This window comes from Carlito syrichta, unplaced genomic scaffold, assembly GCF_000164805.1.
Source record: "Carlito syrichta isolate Samal-C Ts95f unplaced genomic scaffold, Tarsius_syrichta-2.0.1 Scaffold309476, whole genome shotgun sequence".
NCBI classification, from domain to species: domain Eukaryota; kingdom Metazoa; phylum Chordata; class Mammalia; order Primates; family Tarsiidae; genus Carlito; species Carlito syrichta.
Window position 1 is genome coordinate 474,271 of NW_007253572.1, and position 21,881 is coordinate 496,151.

General features: G+C 51.1%; 1 protein-coding gene across 2 annotated transcripts in view; it reads right to left on the bottom strand.

Annotated features, from left to right (window-relative positions):
• PLEKHA7 (pleckstrin homology domain containing A7) overlaps window positions 1–21,881 on the bottom strand; it is an 88,516-nt gene that overhangs the window by 22,148 nt on the left and 44,487 nt on the right. For both annotated transcript variants that reach the window (XM_008067322.2, XM_021717224.1), the window contains exons 7-10: window positions 16,713–17,183; window positions 8,236–8,758; window positions 7,606–7,692; window positions 4,299–4,352 (exon numbers count right to left, since the gene is read on the bottom strand). In XM_008067322.2, the coding sequence (XP_008065513.1) occupies window positions 4,299–4,352; window positions 7,606–7,692; window positions 8,236–8,758; window positions 16,713–17,183 (1,135 nt within the window). The remainder of the gene's footprint in view (window positions 1–4,298; window positions 4,353–7,605; window positions 7,693–8,235; window positions 8,759–16,712; window positions 17,184–21,881) is intronic.

Sequence of the window (21,881 nt, forward strand, 5' to 3'; positions counted from 1 at the left end):
ACGAGGTCTCGCCAAGTTGCCCGGGTGGGTCTCGAACCCACAGGCTCAGGCAATCCACTCACCTTGGCCTCCCAAAGTGCTGGGAGTTCTTTTTTTCTTCTTTTTCTTTTTTCAGAATTGGGGTCTCATTCTGTTGTCCAGGCTAGAGTGCAGTGGTGTGATCATGGATTATAGCTCACTGTAGCCTCAAACTCCTGGGCTCAAGCAGTCTTCCTGCCTCAGCCTCCTGAGTAGCTAAGACTACAGGTGCATGCTACTATGCCAGGCAATCAATTAGCTAATTAATTAATTAATTTTGTATAGACAGGATCTTGCTATGTTGTCCGGGCTGGTCTTGAACTCCTGGTCTCAAGCAATTCTCCCACCTTGGCTTCCCAAAGCACTGGGATTACAGGCGTGAACCACCATGTCCAGCTAATTGTCTTAATTCCTCCTTAGGGCCACAGAAAACACACAGTGACACACCAGAGCTTTATAGGCCTGTGTCTCTATGCCTCTCCCGAATTGCCCCTAACTCCTTTGATGGTTCTGCATTGTAGCTGCTGTGTTTCTTTTCTCTGCCCAGCCTGCTTTCCCATTAGGGAACTTCTCCCTCACCACACGGGATGCTGGCTAGGGAATGAACTTGGGCCTGCAGGTGGCCGCCTTCCCTGCCCACATGGAGGCAGCCCTTGTTCTGCAGGAAAGGAGGCAGCTGACACACCAAAGAAAGCAGAACAGTGACAATGTGGCCTGAGCCTCTGGAACATAGCCCCTGGCCATGTGAATTAGAATACCCCCTTTTTGACTTAGGGGGTTGGGTTTCAGATACTTGTGGATAAAAGCATCCTGCCTAAGAGCCCCAGCCATGGTCCTACAGGTCCTTAATTCCAGCCCTCTCTCCCGATTCCAGCCCTTCCCTCACCTGGATCTGGAAGTGGGACCCTCCCATCTTGGAACCTATACCCCAGTTGGATCTCAGCAGGCCAGAGCAGGCCTACTGCCTCCTGGTCTGAGCTCTGGCCCTCTGAGGGAGGCCAAGGGGGTCTGGCAGCCATGCCAGACTGCTCACACATGCTCAGCGCAAAGCCTGGCATGTTTCTCACACATGCTGTTGGAGAGCCTAACCCCTCCCAAAATGCCGATGCCGGTCATCCGGGGATCTACTTCTCTGAGAGGAGCTTAGCAACTGAAGTAGCAGCTACAAGACCAGGAAGATTTTGGTATCAAAACAGCTGTTTTTCCATGACACAGAATGACAACTTCTAGAAAGTCCAATCACTAGAAAACATTCTGATCACATACAGCTCCTATCTAGTAAAACACCCCAAGAGGGGAAACTGCCTCTCTCTAATTCATCAAATACAATGGCGCTATAGCCAAGCTCAGTTCCGAAAAAACTCAGTGACTTTGAGTTCACAGTAGGAGAAGAAGCGTTTTGTTTCGTTTTGAGTTGAAGTCTCATTCTATCGCCCAGGTTAGAATGCAGTGTGGCATGCTCACGGCCACCTCAACCTGCTGGGCTCAAGCTATCCTTCCATCTCAGTCTTCCAAGTAGCTGGAACTATAGACATGAGCCACCATGCCCGGCTAATTTTTTGATTTATTGTAGAGATGAAGTCTCACCAAGTTGCCCAGGCTGGTCTCGAACCCCTGAACTCAAGCAATCCTCTCGCCTTGGCCTCCCAAAGTGCTGGCTGGGGTTACAGGCTTGGGCCACCACACCCGGCCGAAGAAGCGTTTTAAGAGCGGCCATGTGGCAAGGTGACAAAGAGCACAGGCTTTTGAGTTAGGGCCACACTCACATACTCCCTCCTCCCCTGCTCCCCTCCCCCATAACTGCTGGTGTGACCTTGGAAAAGTTGTTGACCTTTCTGAGCTATGGTTGGTTAAAGATGACACCACCACCTCCCTTCCAGGGCTCCCATGGAGGTTAACAAATTTAACAGAAGTAAAACCCAGTTGCAGGCACACATTATACCCCTGGCTGTTTTAAGCTCCTGCTGGAGTCAGGACACACAGGGACTCCCAGCGCTGCCCACTATCCTGTGGCTCAGTTTCTCCTTCTTTAATCCCTCGTAGTTCAGATTCTATGACCCCGAATTAAGACAAACCTAGTGCGGAGCTTCACTCCAGGAGCAACTTCGAGTTTCCACTTATCACATACATGCAGGAAAGGGAAGACATATTACCTATGACTCTTACTGTGTTGCTAAGTTCCCTCTGCCCCAAACACTCTGACACTCCTGTTTCATGATACACCAAGCCTCTCCCACAGGCCCAGGGACACTGTGGATGCTCTAGGGTGTGAGGTCCCGGAGTGGTGGGGGACAGTGAGAAGAACCAGCCAGGCAGCTGCTGACTGGCTGCCAGGGAGGCCAAGGAACGGGGACATGGTACAGGACAGGAAGAGGCTGGGAGCTGGTGGACTTCTCCCAGGCGTTTGGCGGGAAGGACCCTGCCTGTCCCAGCAGGCTGTGGGAGGACGAGCTGAGCCCACACAGCCATGTTTGAGCACTTTGAATCCTAAGGAATTACTACTCTACTTACAGCACCCACTTAAGCTCTGAGTGCCCTGACTGTCACAGAAGCTAGAAAACCTCCTGGTCTTGAAAGAACACTCCTGGTTCTCATGTCCTAAAGCCAGGTCCGACTTCTTGTTTGTGGCATCTTCTTCCCTAAAGCCTAGGATAGAACCAGAAGTATGCACAGCCCTCCTTTGCCTTCCCTATGCTGTGCTGGCCTCATCACTGTGCCCTGGCTCTCTTTGGTTCCCATTGTCTCCTCCCTTTGATCTCAACCAAACCCAATCCTCTGCTCTTCTAGGCTCCACCCGCATGCCACCTCCTTCCAGAAGCCCTCCCGGTATTATAGCCCTCAGACTCTCTCAGCTCTGAGAACTGATCTTTGCACAGTCAACACACAGATGTCTGTTATTGGAGGATATTTTCTTTCCCCAACCAAGACAAGTTGGAATTTTCTCAAGACCAGACAGTATCAATTTTTCTCCTGCTCCTTCCCATGGCTTCTGCAGAGTTGGGTACACAGCAAGTGCTTAACAAACCCAGAGGTGCATGGGTTGATTTCTAATCAAAGGCCCTGGTCTCACCTGCTTTCTGATTTCTAATCAAAGGCCCTTCCCCATCTGTTGCCTTAGGACCTAACGTTCATAGCCTACAAGGTCCTACAAGGCTGGTTGAGGAAGACCCTGTATTAAAAATATCTCAAGTCAGGTACACTGAGGACTGCGGGGAGAAAGGCTACTCCCCCACCCTATGGCAGTCGCCTGGGTGTCTCACAGGCCCCTTACCCACCATCTCAGACCCACAGCTAATAAAAGGTCACATTCCTCCCATTCCACATAAGAAGTGCTTTCACAGTGGGAGCTTTCAGAGAACCGTGGGTAGAGAACAATGGTGCTGTCTGGCAGGCAGGATGCCTCCTGCAGTTGAAGGAGCTTCTGCAACTCTCTGTGCCCAGACGGCTGATTTACAGCCTGAAGTTTGATCACCTACAGGGAAGGGCCCAGTGTGCATCATCTAAACAGAGATGGGAGAGCAGTGGTGAGGCCCTAAGCCCCGTGATTCCATGTAGAATCTGCTCCCCAAGCAATAAAACCAAAGAACCCACCATACCACTTATAAAAACACCCAGCCCTGGCACCCCAGGGACCAAACACATGCCGCTGCCCTCAAAGAATGCTCTGAAAAAGCAAAAAGCAACTGGCTATCTTTGGAGGGACCTTTTGGTTCTGACCAAGGAAAGGAAGAGATCAAGTCTTGTACCCTCATGCTATAAGCCAGAGACCTCAAGCAGAATTCACAAGAAACTGAGAAGATTCAGAGTTTAAGGCTGTAAGAAATAAAATGCGCTGGGGCGCAGTGGCTCAAGTATGTAATCTCAGCATTTTGGGAGGGGCAGAGGCGAGAAGATTGCCTGAGCCCAGGGGTTTGAGACCAGCCTGGGCAACTTGGCAAGACCTCATCTCTAATTAAAAAAAAAAAAAAAGTAGCCAGGCATGGTGGCACATGCCTGTAGTTCCAGCTGCTTGGAAGGCTGAGGCGGAAGGATCGCCTGAGCCCAGCAGGTCAAGGCTACAGTGGCCAGGAGAATGCCACTGCCCTCCAGCCTGGGTGACAGAGTGAGACTCTACTTCAATAAAAAAGAAAGAAAGAAAAGATTCAGCCAGCAGACGTCTTTGTTTGGGATCCAGCTTTGATAAGGCCTGTGTGGCCTTTGGCTTTGGGCTCGGCTCCAGTGAGGTGACACGCTCAGAAAGGCAAATGTCCAAGGAAGGTGGGACCCCAGCCATCACTCACCTTTAGATCCAAGTACTCTAGGTCTTTCTTCAGCTGGAGGTAGGTGTCGTCGGCCTTCAAGTGAAGCACCAAGAGGAAAAAAGACAGTTATGAACACTGAGGATTTCCATAGCTTGGGTTTCATGAACCATTTACATCGTGCAGCTTCGGGGACAAGGGACCACAGCAGACCAACACATCCGGGGCCACAGAGGAAGCACAAATGTCTCACTGCGGCAGAGCCCTCTTTCAGCATGGGGGATCTTGCGGGTCTCGGTGGGGAAAGCCAGCTTGTCCACCATTGGCTGGGGAAAGCTTGGAGGGATGGATCCCGCTCAAGGGCCAGGGCAGCTGTGCTGTGCTCCCCAGGCAGAACTGCGAGGTCTCCCTGGAAGAGCGCATGCCACACTGAGCTAGGGCCTGTCAGTTCCATCCATCCAATCTTTGGACTGGGTCACTTCACATGCATGCAGTAAGCTGACCCTGACTGGTATGAATGGATGTCTAGAAGGGACAGGGAGACGACCTGGGGGACCCAGCAGGTCCCAGTGTGACCCTGGGTTCCAGGATCATAAGCATCAGTAGCTGCTGGAAGTGTCCTGGAAATTTTGGTCATTTTGCTCAGCATGGAGTCAACATGGCCATGTTAGGGGCCAGTCAAGGTGGCTCAAACTTATCATCTTGCAGTGTCTGACAGTTTGTTGAGTTGTTTAGTGCAATTACCAGAAATGGTGAAAATAAGGACTCTGTGGCTTCCTAGAACTCATGATTTCCTAGCAGAAAACAGAAACTATCTGTGAGGCAGAGGGGCTGTGGAAGCTGAAGGAAAATGGTCAAGGCACCACTTTTTCAGAGGACAAGAGGGTCTCTCCACCAAGCAAGCAGGGGCTGGGGAAGGTGGTCCTTGTGACAGATCTGAGGTAAGACAGTCACCCAAATAAACCATGTGAGAAGTTCAGGCAGTGCCATTAATGTATGGGAAGGCCTGATGGCCCATCGTCAGGGCTAATAGTGGTTTGCAAGGTCTTATTTCTGTCCCTAAACTGTCCCCTTACCCATCCATACTGCCCCAATCAGCCCAGTCCCTATACACTTTCTGCAGGTGTGAGGACACAGCAGAGGAACACTACTAAAGATCACCCACATCGACAAGTTGACAAATGACTTATATTCATTTTTCCAAATACGTTTTGAGTCCCTCATAACTCACAAAACAGGACAGGGAAAGAAGGAGACTATCCTGTCACCCTCCTCATGTGTCCTCTGCCCACCTCTATGTGGCCTGGAAGGATCAGCCTCAAGTGGCTAAAACTATCCCTGCCTTAGGAATAGTTTCCTAAGAAACTATTCAACCCCAGAGAGGAACCAGTTTCCTTAAGGTGCCTCAGATGCCCGGGAGACCAACTCCCTGGCCAGTCTTCAAGAAGTTTGCCTGCAAGGCCTGATGACTGGGAAGAGTTTAGAACACCGTGCCAGACAGGCCCCGGATGTGAGCTCCAGTCTGCATGATTCTAGCTGAGAGATCCAAGCAAGTTGCCTTGGATCCACTTGCCTTGTGGATCCACTTGCCTTGTGCAGTCTCAACTCCTGTCCTAGCTGACCTCTCTCCCGGCCTACTGTTAGACTCAACAGGACATGGGATATAAGATGCTTTGTGAGTGGATAGGGGACCATCCGGGTGGAAATGGGCACCCTATATCCTCCCTCCAGCCTGACCCACACATGCCTATCAGCATCCTAAGGACTGCCCATGGTGGCAACAAGGCTGACAGCTGGCACAGCCCACTGACATCATCACACACCAGCCTGGCAGTCACTACCCACAGCCAGAGAAGCAACAGTTCATGTCTCTCCCACCACATGCAGCACCCCCATCCCCAGCGCCAGAGGGGTGGGCTCCATCTCCCACGCATAGCATCTGGCAGAAGCATCCAGAAGCAAACAGGCACGGAATGAGGAAGAGGACCAGACAGCAAAGACAGACTAGAGTGCGGGCACGAGGGAACACGAGCCAGCACGCCACTCCCCTGCCCCGGCCCGAGAGAGCCACCAGCGCTGACCTGGTAGGCGGGAAAGGTCAGCTGGTGCTGCAGCAACTGGCCAACAGCGAAATCCCGCACACTGGCCAATTTGGCCTGGTGCCGCCGTAACCGGGTGAGAAGCAGTGAGAGCTCCTCTAGCTGCAGGTGTACAGACACATCATGGGGAGGTTAGCCACAGCAGGGGCTCACCGCTGTTATTACACTCTCCACCCGGGTGCCGGGACAGCACTGATGTGACACCAGTGAGCAATTACTGCATTCATTCTGTCCTTAGGACAAATGAAGGCCCTGGCAGCAAAGGAGCTGCAGGAAGTTGTTTTTTCAGGTAAGCAACAACTGACAGTGCAACCTGACCCGCTTTTTTTTTTTTTTTTTTAGTTTGAGTTTGAGTCTCACTCTTGTCACCCAGGCTGGAGTGCAGTGGCACGCTCACGGCCATTGCAGCCTTAACCTGCTGGGCCCAGGCGATCCTTTCCTCCTCAGCCTTCCAAGTAAGCTGGAACTATAGGCACCGACCACCACCACGCCTGGCTTATTTTTTTATTTATTGTCGAGACAAGCCCTCATCAAGTTGCCCAGGCTTGTCTCGAACCCCCAGGCTCAAGCAATCCTCTTGCCTCGGCCTCCCAAAGTGCTGAGATTACAGGATAAGCCACCGCGCCCAGCCCACACTTGAGTTTTGATGGCAGAGTTTGCAAATCAAAGGAAAGACCAGGGCAGAAAGGAGGGAAACTGAGGAGAAAAGATGGCTGGCTGGCAAACACTTCTGGCAACACTACCTGAAAGAGGACACAAGCCCAACATCCTCCACTTTCCCCAAGCTCTTCCCCTGATCTGGGGAGAACCTAATACCAGCCGGGTGGCCCCAAGCAAGTCATTCTACTTCTCTGAGACCCAGCTTGGTGTCCTCTCACTGTAGTCTTGACCTCCTGGGCTCAGGGGATTATTCCGCCTCAGTCTGAGTAACTGGGACTATAGGTGCACACCACCATGCCTGGCTTTTTTTTTTTTTTGTAGAGACAAGGTCTTGCTATGATGCCAAGGCTGGTCTTGAACTCCTGGGCAAGCAATCCTCTCACCCGGACTCCCAAAGTGCTGGGATTACAGGGGTGAATCACGGCACCCAATCTAGTTTCCTCATTTCTAAAGAGGGGATTGATAGCAGCCCTGTGAACTACTTTTGGCTGGCTCAGAGGGAGGAAGACACGGGATACAAGAGGGCTCACTAGGCTGTATTATACCATCCACTGGAGGGTGGGGTGGGGTGCGGGAGAGGCACTGCTTACCGATTTTCCATGTAAACTAGGAGCGCTGACGGTGTGGGTCATATACCCCATGGAGGGCATGGAGCGGCGGTCCACGTGAGACAAGTTCTGCAGGTGGGAGACAGGCAGTCACTCTGGGGGCCGGGCCTTGTGGTCAGCTGGGGTCAGAACCTCTGCCACTCAGTCCCAGGGCAGCCTACCACAAGCCCCATCCCCTCTCTGAGCCTCGCACTTCTTGTCTGTAAAATGGGGATACACACCTCCCCCTGGGGTATAACAACGCTAAACTGTGAAAGCCCCTTGAAAAATGAAAACTTAAGTTGGGCTACTATAAATCGTTGAACTGGTCGAACACAGACATCATTTCCTGCCTTCCAGATGGCAAGGGAGCAGGCTTCTAGATGTGTGACCCCGTGTGAGTTTCTTTGTCTCTCAACGCCTCCGTTCTCATCTTTGAAATGGGCATAAGCATAGCACCTACCTCATAGGGTTGTGGTTAGAATTAAAGTTTCTAGAATCGCCTGGCACCGAAAAGTACTATGTAAGCATGATCATCATCCCAAATTGCTCCAATGTGTGTGCAAACCGGGCCAGGCTCCCGGCGCCCTGACGCTGGGCCCCAGCGGCCTGGTGGAGCTTGCCGGGCCTCACCTTGGCAGCATGGCCCTGTGCCTTCCTGGGAGAACCCCCCAGGGAGATGTCCACACTCCTCCTCTGGTCCGGCGGCTTCACAGTGACCCTCTCTGCTGGCGTATGCGGCCGCCGGGGCGGGAAGGCCCTGGGGGGCCCCGGGGGCGGGATGTCCGAGGGCGACGGAGGCACAGAGATGCAGCGGGGCACCTCCAGCATGCTCCTGCTCCGGCCCTGCTCCAGGAACTCTGGGGAGCCCATGCCGATGGGCGCCGTGGGGCTGCCATGCCGGAACTGCTGGCGCTGCTGCCACTCGTAGAGCTGCCACACCGTGCCATCCCGGTGCGCCCGGCGCTCCTCGCTCGACATCTTCAGGTGGCTGGCTCGGTCCTGCGCGTACTTGTAGTCGCTCGGCAGGTTCCGGGGAGGGGGCGAGGAGCCCCCTGAGGGGTGCCGGGTGCTCTTGGGAAGAGTCTGGTAGTTTTCTGGGAAGGGCAGCGACTGGCCGGGACCCTGGCGAGGAAGCGTCTGGTCTAAGGGAAGGCTGAGAAGAAAGGGGAAGGACAGATCAGGCAAGCCAGCAAAGGGTCCGCTGGCTTTGGGGAACACAGCCAGGTAAACCCACAAAGCCAGGCATGCAGGAGAGTCTTTTGGAGTAAGAACCTCAGAAGAACAATCAGAGCCGACAGCCAGGACTTCAGTCGTTAACCCTCTTGCAAAGACTCCAAACCATTTTTCTCTGTCAACCACCCCTGCCAGGACGACTTGGCTGCCGCACGCCCATCACTTCAAGTGCGATGCGATTAGGTCTGGCTTTTCCTCCTCTCCCTGCTGCCAGTAGTCGGCTCTTCTGACAAATGTGTGCATTTTTAGGCAAGACCTCACACTTCTCCGGGTTACCAGGATTTGGTATCCTAGCACCAAGTTCTGGAGGTCCTTGAAGCAAGTGGCTGGCATCAGTTCCTGCCTTTTTCTTGACTTCTCTAGTCCTGAAACTAATTAGCTCCCCCCAGACCACTGTGAGTCCCTCCTACAACTAGTCACCCTATCCACAGACAACTGCTCTGATCCAACCACTCCCTTGCACCAAAAGCTTCCATGGCTCTCACTGCTTGTGAAATAAAATCTCAACTCCTTAGTCCAGCATCCACAGCTGTCTAGCACCTGACCACCCAGTCTTACAGTCTTGCTGTTTTCTCACTGGTCCTGCTAACAGGGCCAGGCCAGATGCCTAGGGCCCCATGAGGCATTTCATCTCAGGTGCACCTCTACGCTTGGGATGCAGGAGGGTGAGTCCTACCCTAGTCCCAGCCCAGTCTCCTCCACAACTGAGCAACTTCTCGCAGTAGGAAAAGCAAAGGTAGATAGATAGTCTAACCTGGGTTTGAGTCCGAGATTTACATTCGCTGCCGTGTGACCCTAGGCAGCTTCCCTGACTGCTCTGAATTCCATGTCCTTAACTTGTAATGTGAGGACAGTATTCCCTGCCTCATAAGGCTGTTTTGAGGAATAAATCCGACAGGTTAGGAAATGCAACCTCACACAGTCCTAACTCACACAGTCCTTCACCAAGGAGGTCACTTTCCTCGCCCACTTGTATGGGTTCCCCTCACCCTACTTACCCAAATCTCCCTCATTCTCCAGGACTCTGGTCCACGTCCCTCCCATAAGGGCCTTCCTCAATGCCACAGCCCTCAGCGGTCCCTCACTGCCTGACCTAGTTATCGTAATGTCTGTAACTTTTCCAAGGTTCTGTATCGATGTGACCTTTTAATACTTGAAAGACATCTCTTCTCTGGCCAAGCTGAAAATTCTTGGAAGAGAAGAACCGTGTCTCACACTCTGTGGTACCGTCCACCATCTAAGAAACTTCTGATGCATAGCCAGCCTCTCCATAAACGCTAACTCCAGCATACAAAAGCTGGATATGATTTTGAAAACTACCACCAACTAGTCATCTTATTTTCTGAGAAGGAAGAAAAATTTGGCAAGGGACAAAATGGTGTTTTACTAAGCCTTAAAGTCTGGTCTGAGACACAGTGTGATATTGTACAAAGAGAATGGGTTTCAGAGTCAGACAGCCCTGAGTTCGATTCTGACTCGCCTGTATTGATCAATTTTATTTATTTATTTTTTTGAGACAGGGTCTCACACTGTTACCCAGGATGGAGTGCAGTGACACACTTACGGCTCACCACAGCCTCAACCTCCTGGTCTAAGGCAATCCTTCCGCCTCAGCCTCCCAAGTATCTGGGACTACAGGTGTGTGCTGTCATGGCCAGCTTAATTTTGGGGGTTTTTTTGTTGGGACAAGGTCTCACCATGTTGCCTCGGCTGGTCTCTAACTCCTGGACTTAAGCAATATTCCCGCCTCAGCCTCCTAAAGTGCTGGGATTACATGCATGAGCCATGGCGCCTGGCCCCATCAATTTTATCTAACAAACTTTTTACTCCGTGCCAGACACTGTTCCAAGCAACACTACTCCAAGTGTGGCCTGTGGGCTAGAGCATCAGCACCACCTGGGAGCTCGTTAAAAAGATGGGTTAGTGAGACAAGCCAGGTACAGGAAAACAAGTACTGCATGAGCTCCCATGTATGTGGAATCTAACCTACTGATTCAACACTCTGGGGGTGGAGCCCAGCCACCAGTGTTTTAACAAGCCCTTTGGGCAATTCTGGGGCTTCCTAGAGTTTGAGAAGTGCTGTTCTCAACTCAACTCAACTCATTTAATTACTTTTTAGCTATACAACCTCAGGCAAGTGTCACCCTTGTCCTTACTCTAAAATGGGGATAATAATAACCCCTTAGCAAGTTGATGTGAGAATTAGAAATGGTTGTCATTCAAAGATGGTAGCTTTTTTCTCTTCCTTTTAATGGTTATATCTTTATAATTGCAGGAGATAACATTAACATCTCTTCGACCCTCTGGTCATATACCTGTGCAATGTGTCTGCTTGCCACTAGGTGGCAGGGTTTGCTATCCATTTTCCAAAGTTAGCCGAATATCTGAGACAGGGCATTGCCTGAGTCCTCAGAGGTGGTAGCAGTGAAGGAAAGCAGAATGGGGGCTTCCCCGAGGAAGTTCAGGTCTTTTTTTTTCTTTTCTGAGTGGGAGTCTCACTCTGTCGCCCAGGCTGGAGTGCAGTGGCACGATCATGGCTTACCACAGCCTCAACCTCCTGGACTCAGGTGATCCTCCTGCCTCAGCCTCCCAAGTAGCTAGGACAAGTGCCACCATGCCTGGTAACTTTCTTTTTTTTGGTAGAGACAAGGTCTTGCTATGTTGTCTAGGTTGGTCTCAAACTCCTGGGCTCAAGCAATCCTCTCAACTTGGCCTGCCAAAGTGCTGGGATTACAGGCGGGCCTGGCCGGGAAGTTCAGAACTTTACTGGCCATTGTTCATTCTGCCCAGAAAAAAAATGCAAACTATGCAAACATGTCCGAGCTGTGCTCCCACCCAAAAATCCCATTCTGGTGTCTGCCTACAGTGTCTAGAAAGTCAGAGTCCCACCCACCAAGCAGCGTCCCAAGCCCTGAGCTCATCCTCCAAACTGTACCCTTCATTTCCACATTGTTTGCCACTTGGGGGTGACCCCAAGATGCCAGTACAATGGCGAACCCTGGTTCAAGAGGCCAAACTGAGGCCTTCCACCTGACCAGAGGTGGAGGAGGGACACAGGAAGGAGACGAGGGGAAGACCCCATGGGAGCAGGAGGGAGCGATGGGGCAACTTTGCCCCGACAGGAAATCCACGTGCTGATTTCCGACCCCAGCCCTTCCCCATAAAGGAGCTCAAGCTCTCCTCACACTCTGGCCCTGTGGCCCCGTCACTAACTAGGATATTCTGATACAGCCACTACGAAAACAGTGATGTCAAAATGCAGGGTCATTTTTATCACCAATTACTCACGTGGAAGATATTCATCACCCGAACCCCCATCAATCACACAGGACGGTCACTTTCTATTCCGTTCCTTATAGTGTTTCAGTCTGTTGGCTCTGCCCCACCCCCAATCCGCCCTACAAGTATGCATTTCTTTAAACACTGCAGGGTGGGGAGTGGGAGGCTAGAATTTCAAAACAAGCTCTTAAGATTTGGTAAGATTCTAAGTCAGTCTGTCTCCACAAACCATATTCTAGAGGAGCTTAATGACGTGAAACATAACACACCTCTCCAGGTAGAAGTAATTCCCTGTGTGGTCTACAGCCAAGAATACAGGATCATTCTGCGGTCCAAATAACCCTCCTTCCAAACTCAAATCATTCTATGAAAAAGAAACCTGCGCACGCATGTTTCTTGCAGCACTATTCACAATAGCAAAAAACATGGAACCAATTGTGCTGCCCATCGAAAGTGGACTGGATTTTTAAATGTGGCACACATACACAATGGAATATTATACAGCTATAAAGAAGGACAAAATTATGGACTTAGCAACAACTTGGATGGATTTAGAGTCCATCATACTCAGCTATCTATCACAGAAACAAAGGACTGAGTACCACATGTTCTCACTCATAAGTAGACCCTGAACATTTACCATAACTACATGAAAGGGATTCACTGCCAGGGGAGGGGGGGCACATGACACTAATAAGTGTACCTGATCCCAAACCAGGCAAAGTGAGGACCCACAGGAGGCCCAAACTTCACCTGCATGATGACCACTATGTACCTAACCCTGAATTGTACCCCACGTCGTTAAAATAAATTAAAAAATAAAAACAATTTTAAAAAACTCCTTCCAATGTCTTAGTGTGCTCAGTCTAATGAGATGAGCACAGTCTAAATTGTGTGCAAAGCAGAGATATCCATCTTCTATATTTTTTTTTTCTTTTTTGAGTTGGAGTCTCACTCTCGTCGCCCAGGCTGGAATGCAATAGCACGCTCACAGCCACCGCAGCCTTGACCTGCTGGGCTGAGGTGATCCTTCCGCCTCAGCCTTCCAAGTAGCTGAAACTACAGACACACGCCACCACGACTGGCTAGCTTTTGTGATTTATTGTAGAGACGAGGTCTCACCAAGTTGCCCAGGCTGGTCTCGAACCCCCGGGTTCAGGCAATCCTCTCACCTCGGCGTCCCAAAGTGCTGGGACTACAGGTTGAGCCACCACGCCCAGCCTCTACATTTTCAAATGGAAAATGGAAGCGGTTCCTTTACTAAGCTGCCAAATCTATTTATCACTCACTGTAAGAGATTACAATAACGTATTATCTTTTTTTAAAAAATCTGAGAATGCAAGACGCAGACCTTTTAAGATACAAGTGAATGATCAGAGACTGAGCAGGCACACTGCTCAGGGGTTGACAGCACTTTCTTCTCTCTATTCTCCTTCAGTTCTGCACTTTCCAGCCCACTGAGATCTGCTTCCCCCACTGGCCTGAAATTCCTCTCTCTCACTGTGTGTTCAGGGACCCCCAAAGCCAATGAACTGCTCTCCTTTGCAGCCCTGGGGCCTCCCTGTCCCTTGTGTAAGAACGGCTCAAGCTCCTACTCACATCCCAGGGAAAGTTCAGTGTGCTCCCAACCCCCTCTCATGTCCTTGCTGACCTCTCGATAAAAAATTAGCTGGGTGTGGTGGTGCACGGTCCCTGATGCATCCCCTCCCCCAGTCCCCAAACCCAGGCTATTGTGCGGCAGAATCATGTCGGTTCACAGGCTGCCAGAACAGGAGCACAGAGACGTTTCATAACCAGCAACGTATCACTGCCTATCAGTCACCCAGCTTCTGAAAGTCCTTTCTGTGCCCCTGCCGCAAAGAGTCTCTCGTCAGCCGTGCCGTCTTACTGGTTTCTTCTCCTTCTGTTACTCTGGCCCCTGCCCCAACTTCAAAGTTCTAAGTCTATCAAGAAGGGCGATTCAGGCATGCCTGTCTAAGCCCATCAGGCAGCTGTATGGAAAAAAGGCCTTTGCTACTGAGCAGAAGACCAGCAGAGACCCTGGGGCTCCAGACCTTCCATCATGTGCCCTGCCTCCTCGGAGGGTGCCCAACCCAGGGAAAAGTCCCTATTTGCGGTCCCTTGCATGCTGACAGGACTCCTTGCAACTGAACCTCCTCCCCACAGAACACTCTGGGTTTTCCCTGACGCCTCCTCCTCACCTCCTTTATGGAGACTTGGCTTTTGCCTGCCTCTTGGACTGAGATCCTCAGTGTTCTCTCACTGGCTGTCAGCTCTGTTCACTCTAAGCTAGGGACCCTCCACCCTGGTGCTGAGGGAGGAGGGGAAGGGAAGGATGTGGTTTTCACAAACTCTGAAGTCCAGGCTGCAACCCAAACCAAGGGAATCCAATTTGGGATTTGGGGGCATGGAGCCTCAGTATATTTTGGGGAGGGGGGACCAGGAGTCTTACTCTGTTACCCAGGCTGCATGGAGTGCAGTGGCAATTTATAGCCACCACAGCCTCGACCCGCCGGGCTCAGGCGATCTTTCTGCCTCAGACTTCCACGTAGCTGGAATTACAGCCATGCACCACTATGCCCGGCTAATTTTTTTATTTACTGTAGAGATGAGGTCTTGCCAAGTTGCCCAGGCTGGTCTCCAACCCGTGGGCTCAGGCAATCCTCTCACCTCAGCCTCCCGAAATCCTGGGATTACAGGTGTGAGCTACTGTGCCCAGCAAATGTTAAACCTCTCCAGGCCATTTCGATGTGCAACCAAGCAATGATCAAAATGTACAGCCAAGGTTAAGAATCACAGCTCCCAGCATTCCACCCTGGACAATCTTGACTACTGCCAGTCACCCCCTTAGGGCAATGACTTCTGAATCCCACCACAGCCTGTACTCACATTCCCCGGACACTCCCTCTGATACTCCACAGGCACCGCACATCTCGCCAAGCTCCCTTCTCCCTCCTGTGCCCGCGTCTGGTGCATCATGGCCCCCCCACCTGCCCGTCCAGAATGGAAATCCTGATTTCCCCCACACTTGGCCCCTCCCAACCCTCCCCAGCTCAGCAACCACCCATTTGCTCAAGTCAGAAATTTTAGAGCTCATCCTCATTCCTCCCTTTCCTTCATCCTACGTATCCAATTCACTGACCAGTATCGCTGTTCCAATCTCCAAAGCGCACCTCAAATCTGTCGATTTCTTCCCATCTCCATGGTCACTCCTGGATTATTGTAAGAGCCTGCTTTCTAGACTCTTGTCTTCTTTGTGAAATATTAATCAGATCATATCATTTATCGGCTTAAAACCTTCCAGTGGGCCCCCTATTGCTTGTTGAAATAAAAATCAAATTCCTTCCCTTGGAGTTTGAGGACCTATATGATACCACCCTGCCAACCTTCCAAGCATACTTAGTAGTAAGGTCACCTTACAACCACCCACCATGGACCCCACCCAGCCCAGAACCAGGGAGAGCAGCACCCTGTGTCCTTGGGTAGTAGCTTTCTGTTTTCAGTAAGACGCAACATGGGAACAGAGTTGTCAACTGGGCATTCCTGGGGGAATGGGAGGATATCTTAGCTATTACACAATAGGCATTCCCTTCTCCTGGTGAGTTCCACAACATCTCTCAGTCACTTAGGTGGTTTTCATTGTGATTGATCCACCATCCACTCTCACAGCTGCTCAGCTGGACCAGAATAAAGGGGTTACAGCAGCCCCACATGCATACCACACGCACATACCTAGACGACCCATCTGGCACTACCATCTCCAGAGCCCACAGCTGGCAAGTCTGGGCCTCGCCAACAGGGAGGATGAAGTGTGGCATTCTAGAACACGTTGTCAGGCCTGTGGCAGACTCGGTCTGAGCGCTGGCCCAGCCAATGCAGCCACTCCAGCCCCCACGGAGCTCACTGAATGCACACTGGCTTTCCTGTCTCCTCTCTCTCCGTGTTTTGTTTAGAAGCCTGAGGATAGTGAGGGGACCCTGCCAAGTCTTCATAATGAAGACAAAGCACAGTGGCTTCTGGTGACAACAGGGAAGCTGGTGACCCTGAATTCTCCACGTTCATAAATGTGTCCTAATTAATCTAGAATTATAATAAAACCCAGACAGTGCTTTTTAAGTAGGAGGAGAGGCATGCCTTCTAAATATCAACAGTGCCTAAGCCCTTCTCTATGGGCCTGGAATGAAACATGAATCTGTATTTACCCTGGTTTCTACCAACATTTATTGGATGCAGACACACGGCAGCACAAGAGGAGAAGATCAGTTACCTTCTAGACGGTGAACGTCTCAAGGCCTTCTCTCCAGGGAACAGAAGCCTCCAGCGTGACCACAGAGGGTTTTGGAAGCTCACAGACCTGAGTTTGACCTCTGGCTGTACCCTGAGTAGGTGGGTTCCTTCACCTCCCCAGGTCCCAGTCTCTCTGTCTCTAAATTAGGAATATCACCCCTTCTTGCAGGGTTGTTATGGGGATCTGTGTGGATCATGGTGGTGAAGAGTTAAAGGCCGGCACTGACGCGGCCAGCCCTGGGAATTGATGGCTACTGCCACTACGTCACCATGCTCGTTACAAGCAGCAAACTGAGTCTGTTACTGACCTCCTGCTGTCCCCCTTCTGGGCCTTCGCCCAGTGCTCCACCTGGGCTAGGCTGCTCTTCCTTTGGCTGTGTTTCTCAGCATTGGTCCGGGGTGGGAAAGCCCGCTGGTACCCGCCAGTCCCATTCTGCTCTCCTGGGCTGTATGAGGCAGGCAGCACGCCGTTCTTCTCTGCCCGCTGGGGCTGAGCCTGCTGGCCTCTTGGGCCACCGGGTAGATCCACAAACAAGGCATCCTCCTCGGCCGGCGAGTACGGAGACCTGGCCTTGCTCCTGTCCCGCTTGCCCTCCAGGGGGTCCCTCTGGGACCGGTGCCGTTCTCCCTCCTGTTCCTGCCTCTCGAAGTCAAAGAAGTCATCGTGGCCTCGGTGAGGACAATCCCTTGCGTGTCTGGGTGCCTCCCGGCCACACTCGCAACAGCACTCCGTGTGGTTGGCCTGGGGGACCGCCTGCCGCTCCACCTTCTCTGCGTCCCTGCAACGATAGCAGCACATTCAACCAGTTCCACAGTCAAGCCTCCATGATGAACGCACTGCTCGCTCCATCACCTCTAGGCCTTTGCACAAACGCTTTTCATGCCCATGCCCATGCCCTCTCTCTGCCGGCCTAGCTTCTCTCCTTTGGGGATCTGGCTTAAATGTCACCACCTCCAGGAAGTCACAGCTGACACATACTTCTAGTCTGGAATGGGACCTTATGCTTGACCCCCTTGTCGCACAAATCACACTGGACCATAACTGTGTGTTGACTCATCTAGCTCCCAGCTAGACATGCATTCCTTCTGGCCAGGGCCCATGGGGCCGGTCATTGTATGCCCAGAACCTCTGCACAATAATTGGGATAGCTCAGGGCTCTGCAAACACCACTGAATGAGAGAATGAATCCAATGCACACGTGACAGTCTCAGGAAGGCTATTCCTGTGCTCCATGCTACTGATCCCGCCTTGCCCCTTTGCTGTTTGTATCTGTCTGTCTGGGGCTTGGACAGAAGGCTCCGGAGCCCAAGATCTCCCCCGCTGGTGTCTAGCACAGCCCAAAGCACAATTGACAGCATAATTCTCACTCTCTGAGGTGAGATGGTGAACAGAGGCTAGACACCGTAACCTCTTCATATGACGTCTTATTTGTCCTATCAGGGGACTGCTCAAAGAGGAATCCACAATAACTGACCTAACAATGATTCTATAAAGTATTATTAGTTAGAGTTTAGAGATAAGGAAACTGAGGCACAGAGAAGATGGGTGGTTTGCCCAAGATGGTACAGGTGGAACAGAGTGTAGCCTGTGTTTAAGCCCAGGTGAGTTCCAGAGCCCATGTGCCACAGGCTCTCTTTCCCTCGCCTCTGTGTGTGTGTGTCCATGGCCTATACACACTCAGACTGGGAAACGAAAGGAGAACGGGCTGGGTGGTGGGTCACAGTCTGAACTGAGGCTAGGGAGGAGCTTCTGGGACACAGTCAAGGGCTCCTCCTCACAGCCCGCATCCTACTGTAAGCTGCCTTTCTCCCCCACCCCACTTTAGGCAGGGACCCAGTTGTCTGCATTCCATCGCCTGGCACCAGAGACACAACAGTGGCTCCACAAGCTTTGTAGAATTTAGACTGAAGAGGCAGGGGGACTCACTCCCTCCCAGCCCCAGGACCCTCAGATGGGGCAGAAGATTTTACCAAGGGTAAAAGGGTCCTGGCCTTAAGATCCACCACTCCTCCAAATGGTCAAGCCAGAGAGGCTTCCATTTCAGCACGAGTGGAGAGAACAGAAAAGCTGCTCACTGACATCTTGGTGGCCAGACGCCAGGTGTCCTTGCACAACTCAGATCCTTAGCTACCACAAAGCAGTAAGACTCAGGACAAAGTCACCTTAGTGAGAGCTGGTTAGAATGTCAATACAAAGTGAAGATACAACCCCCAAGACAGGGTCTGCTGTCACTGGATGTGGTTCTGTTGGCCTTAACTAGGTACAAAAAACAGAAAAGCAGTCAAATGTTTCACTGTCCAGGTACTAATGCCTTTTCCATGAAAACCCCAAGCTGGCCGGGTGCGGTGGCTCATGCCTATAATCCCAGTACTTTAGGAGGCCGAGGTGAGAGGACTGCCTGAGCCTACGGGTTCGAGACCAGCCTGGGCAACTTGGCGAGATCTCATCTCTACAATAAATAAAAGGCTAAGGCAGAAGGATCATCTGAGTCCAGCAGGTCGAGACTGCAGTGGCCATGAGTGTGCACTCTATCTAGCCTGGGCAACAGAGTGAGACTCCAACTAGGAAAAAAAAAGAAAATCCCAAGCTTTGTGGGAAAAAAAAATAGTGCATCTTGCTTGGACCTCCTTTTTTTTTTTCTGAGTTGGAGTCTCACTCTGTTACCCAGGCTGGAGGGCAGTGATATGCTCCTGGCTACCACAGCCTTGACCTGCTGGGCTCAGGCGATCCTTCCTCCCCAGTCTTCCAAGTATCTGGAACTACAGGCATGCGCCACCATGCCTGGCTAATTTTTTGATTTATTGTATAGAGATGAGGTCTCACAAGTTGCCCGGGCTGGTCTCAAACCCATGGGCTCAGGCAATCCTCTCACCTCGGCCTCCCGAAATGCAGGGATTATAGGCGTGAGCCACCGCGCCCGGCTTTTCTCATTATTTTTCACGATCAGTTTAAACTTTGCCTTTCCTTTCTTTAGTCCTCCATAACCAGACCAGTGTAACCCGACCAGCAGTCACGTTGCTAAGTCGGCATTATCCCCTTCACTATTTCTCACATTCAGGAGCCACCCATGGAGGATGTGCTACGGCTATTGCCAGGATAGCGAAAGCTCCGGCTGCCCTCTGGGTCACATCCTGGCCAAGTCACAGGAGCTCTGCGACCAGCCACACTGCTGTGGTTTCACTTGCTCTGATATTTCCAAGTGGTGACTGTGATTGTGAAACCCAAGTAACCGTACCTTCTTGTCATTCATACCGCAAAGATAAATAGTACCTCGTCGTAAAAGCCAGAGAGTGACAGCCATATGCCACCCACACATATGACATTAGAAGTAAAGGACTGGCCGGGCTCAGTGGCTCAGCCTGTAATCCCAGCACTTTGGGAGGCTGAGGGGAGTGGATTGCCTGAGCCCGCGGGTTTGAGACCCGCCTGGGCAACTTGGCAAGACCTCGTCTCTACAATAAATCAAAAATTAGTCGGGTGTGGTAGCACGTGCATGTAGTTCTGGCTACTTGGAAAGCTGAGGCGGAAGGATCGCTGGAGCCCAGCAGGTCGAGGCTGTGGTGGCCAGGAGCGTGCCACTTCACTCCAGTCTGCTGGGTGACAGAATGAGACTCCAAATCAAAAAAAAAAAAAGAAGTGAAGGACTGACTCTTCAACTCCCGGACGCAAGGACTGTGGGTGCAGTGTCTTAGCCCAACCAACCGACATGTGAATTTTTCTTTCTTTGCTGATTAATGACCATGTCTTTGCTAAATACCTATATAGTCCCCACTGGAACAGGCATGTGGGGGTATGAGAAAGCAGTAGTGGCTCACGCCTGTGATCCTAGCCCTTTGGGAGGCCAAAGAGGGAGGACGGAGCCCAGGAGATTGAGAGCAGCCTAGGCAACACAGCAAGACTTTGTCTCTACAAAAAACTGGCCAGGTGTGGTGGCACACGCCTGTAGCACCAGGTACTTGGGAGGGCTGAGATGAAAGGATCACCTGAGCTCAGGAGGTCGAGACTGTGGTGAGCTGTGATCGTGCCACTGCACTCCAGCCTGGGCAACAGAATGAGATTCTGACTAAAAAATAAATAAATAAGAAAAGTAAGGCCGGGCACAGTGGCTCACGCCTATAAACCCAGCACTTTGGGAGGCTAAGGTGAGAGGACTGCCTGAGTCCATGGGTTCAAGACCAGTCTGGGCAACACGTGGTGTTGATTTATTGTGATAAATCAAAAAATTAGCCAGGCATGGTGGCATGTGCCTGTAGTTCCAGCTACTTGGAAGGCTGAGGCAGAAGGATTGCTTGAGCCCAACAGTTCAAGGCGGCAGTGGCCAGGAGCGTGGCACTGCCCTCCAGCCTGGGTGACAGAGTGAGATTCCAACTCAAAAACAAAGAAAAATAGTAGAGAAAATAGCCTTTGCCTTCAAAGCCAGATGACCCTAAAGCTCAATTTGATTATGGTAACCACATTTAATACTGTTTTCATAAACAACTGACCCCACATCATGGAGTCTGCTAATCTCTAAATCTTGGAGCTAATTTTATAACCATAAATCTTTGTCCTGGCTGGGTCAAGTGGCTCACACCTATAATCCCAGCACTTTGGGAGACAAAGGTAGGAGAATCCCTAGAGCCCAGGAGTTCGAGATCAGCCTGGACAAAATAGTGTGACCCTGTCTCAATAAAAAATGTAAAAAAAAAAAAAATTAGCCAGGCATGGTGGTGCACATCTGTAGTCCCAGCAACTCTGGAGGCTGAGGTAGGAGGATCACTGAACCCAGGAGGTCAAGGCTGCAGTGAGCTATGATCACACCACTGCACTCCAGTCTGGGAGACAGTGAGATCTTATCTCTAAAAAAAATAAACGTATAAAATAAAAATTTTTAAATATCAGTTCCTACTGTGTGTGTACATGAATATATACACTCCCATTTATGCCAGTACTTTTTGAAAATGAGTTTACATTTATTGCAAAACAAGCCTTTCGAGGGTGGCTGTAAGAATGGTAGTCCCCTTGCCACTGGGCAGTTTTCTAGTCCCTAAGATGTTGGAGGTTCTGAATGTTCCTTGCTACTATGGCTCCTGGGTCTTGCATAAGAAAGGTGAACCCTACCTTATCTGACTTAAGCATTTAACCTACCTACTAAGTTATGGGGTGTAAGGTTAAAAGGATATTTTCCCATCTCTGTGCATTCCCAGCAACCTCACACGTGACTTCTCAAGTCAAGAGACTTGGCACAAAAAAGATCTGCAATGCTCGATTTAACACAATGATGCGAAAGCCTGGAGTCCCCTCGACTGTCAGTTCAGAGGATATGGCCATGCAGAGCATGGATGTTTAGCTAAGACAGCACAAGCCTTTCCCAGATGGGCCGCTGGTCCTTTGCAGGACATGACTACCATCGTGAAGACTTGGAATCAGTGACTGTTGAAAAATCACAGGGACTTCTTGGCACTTGATGACTGCTTGGTCATATGTGTCACTTTTT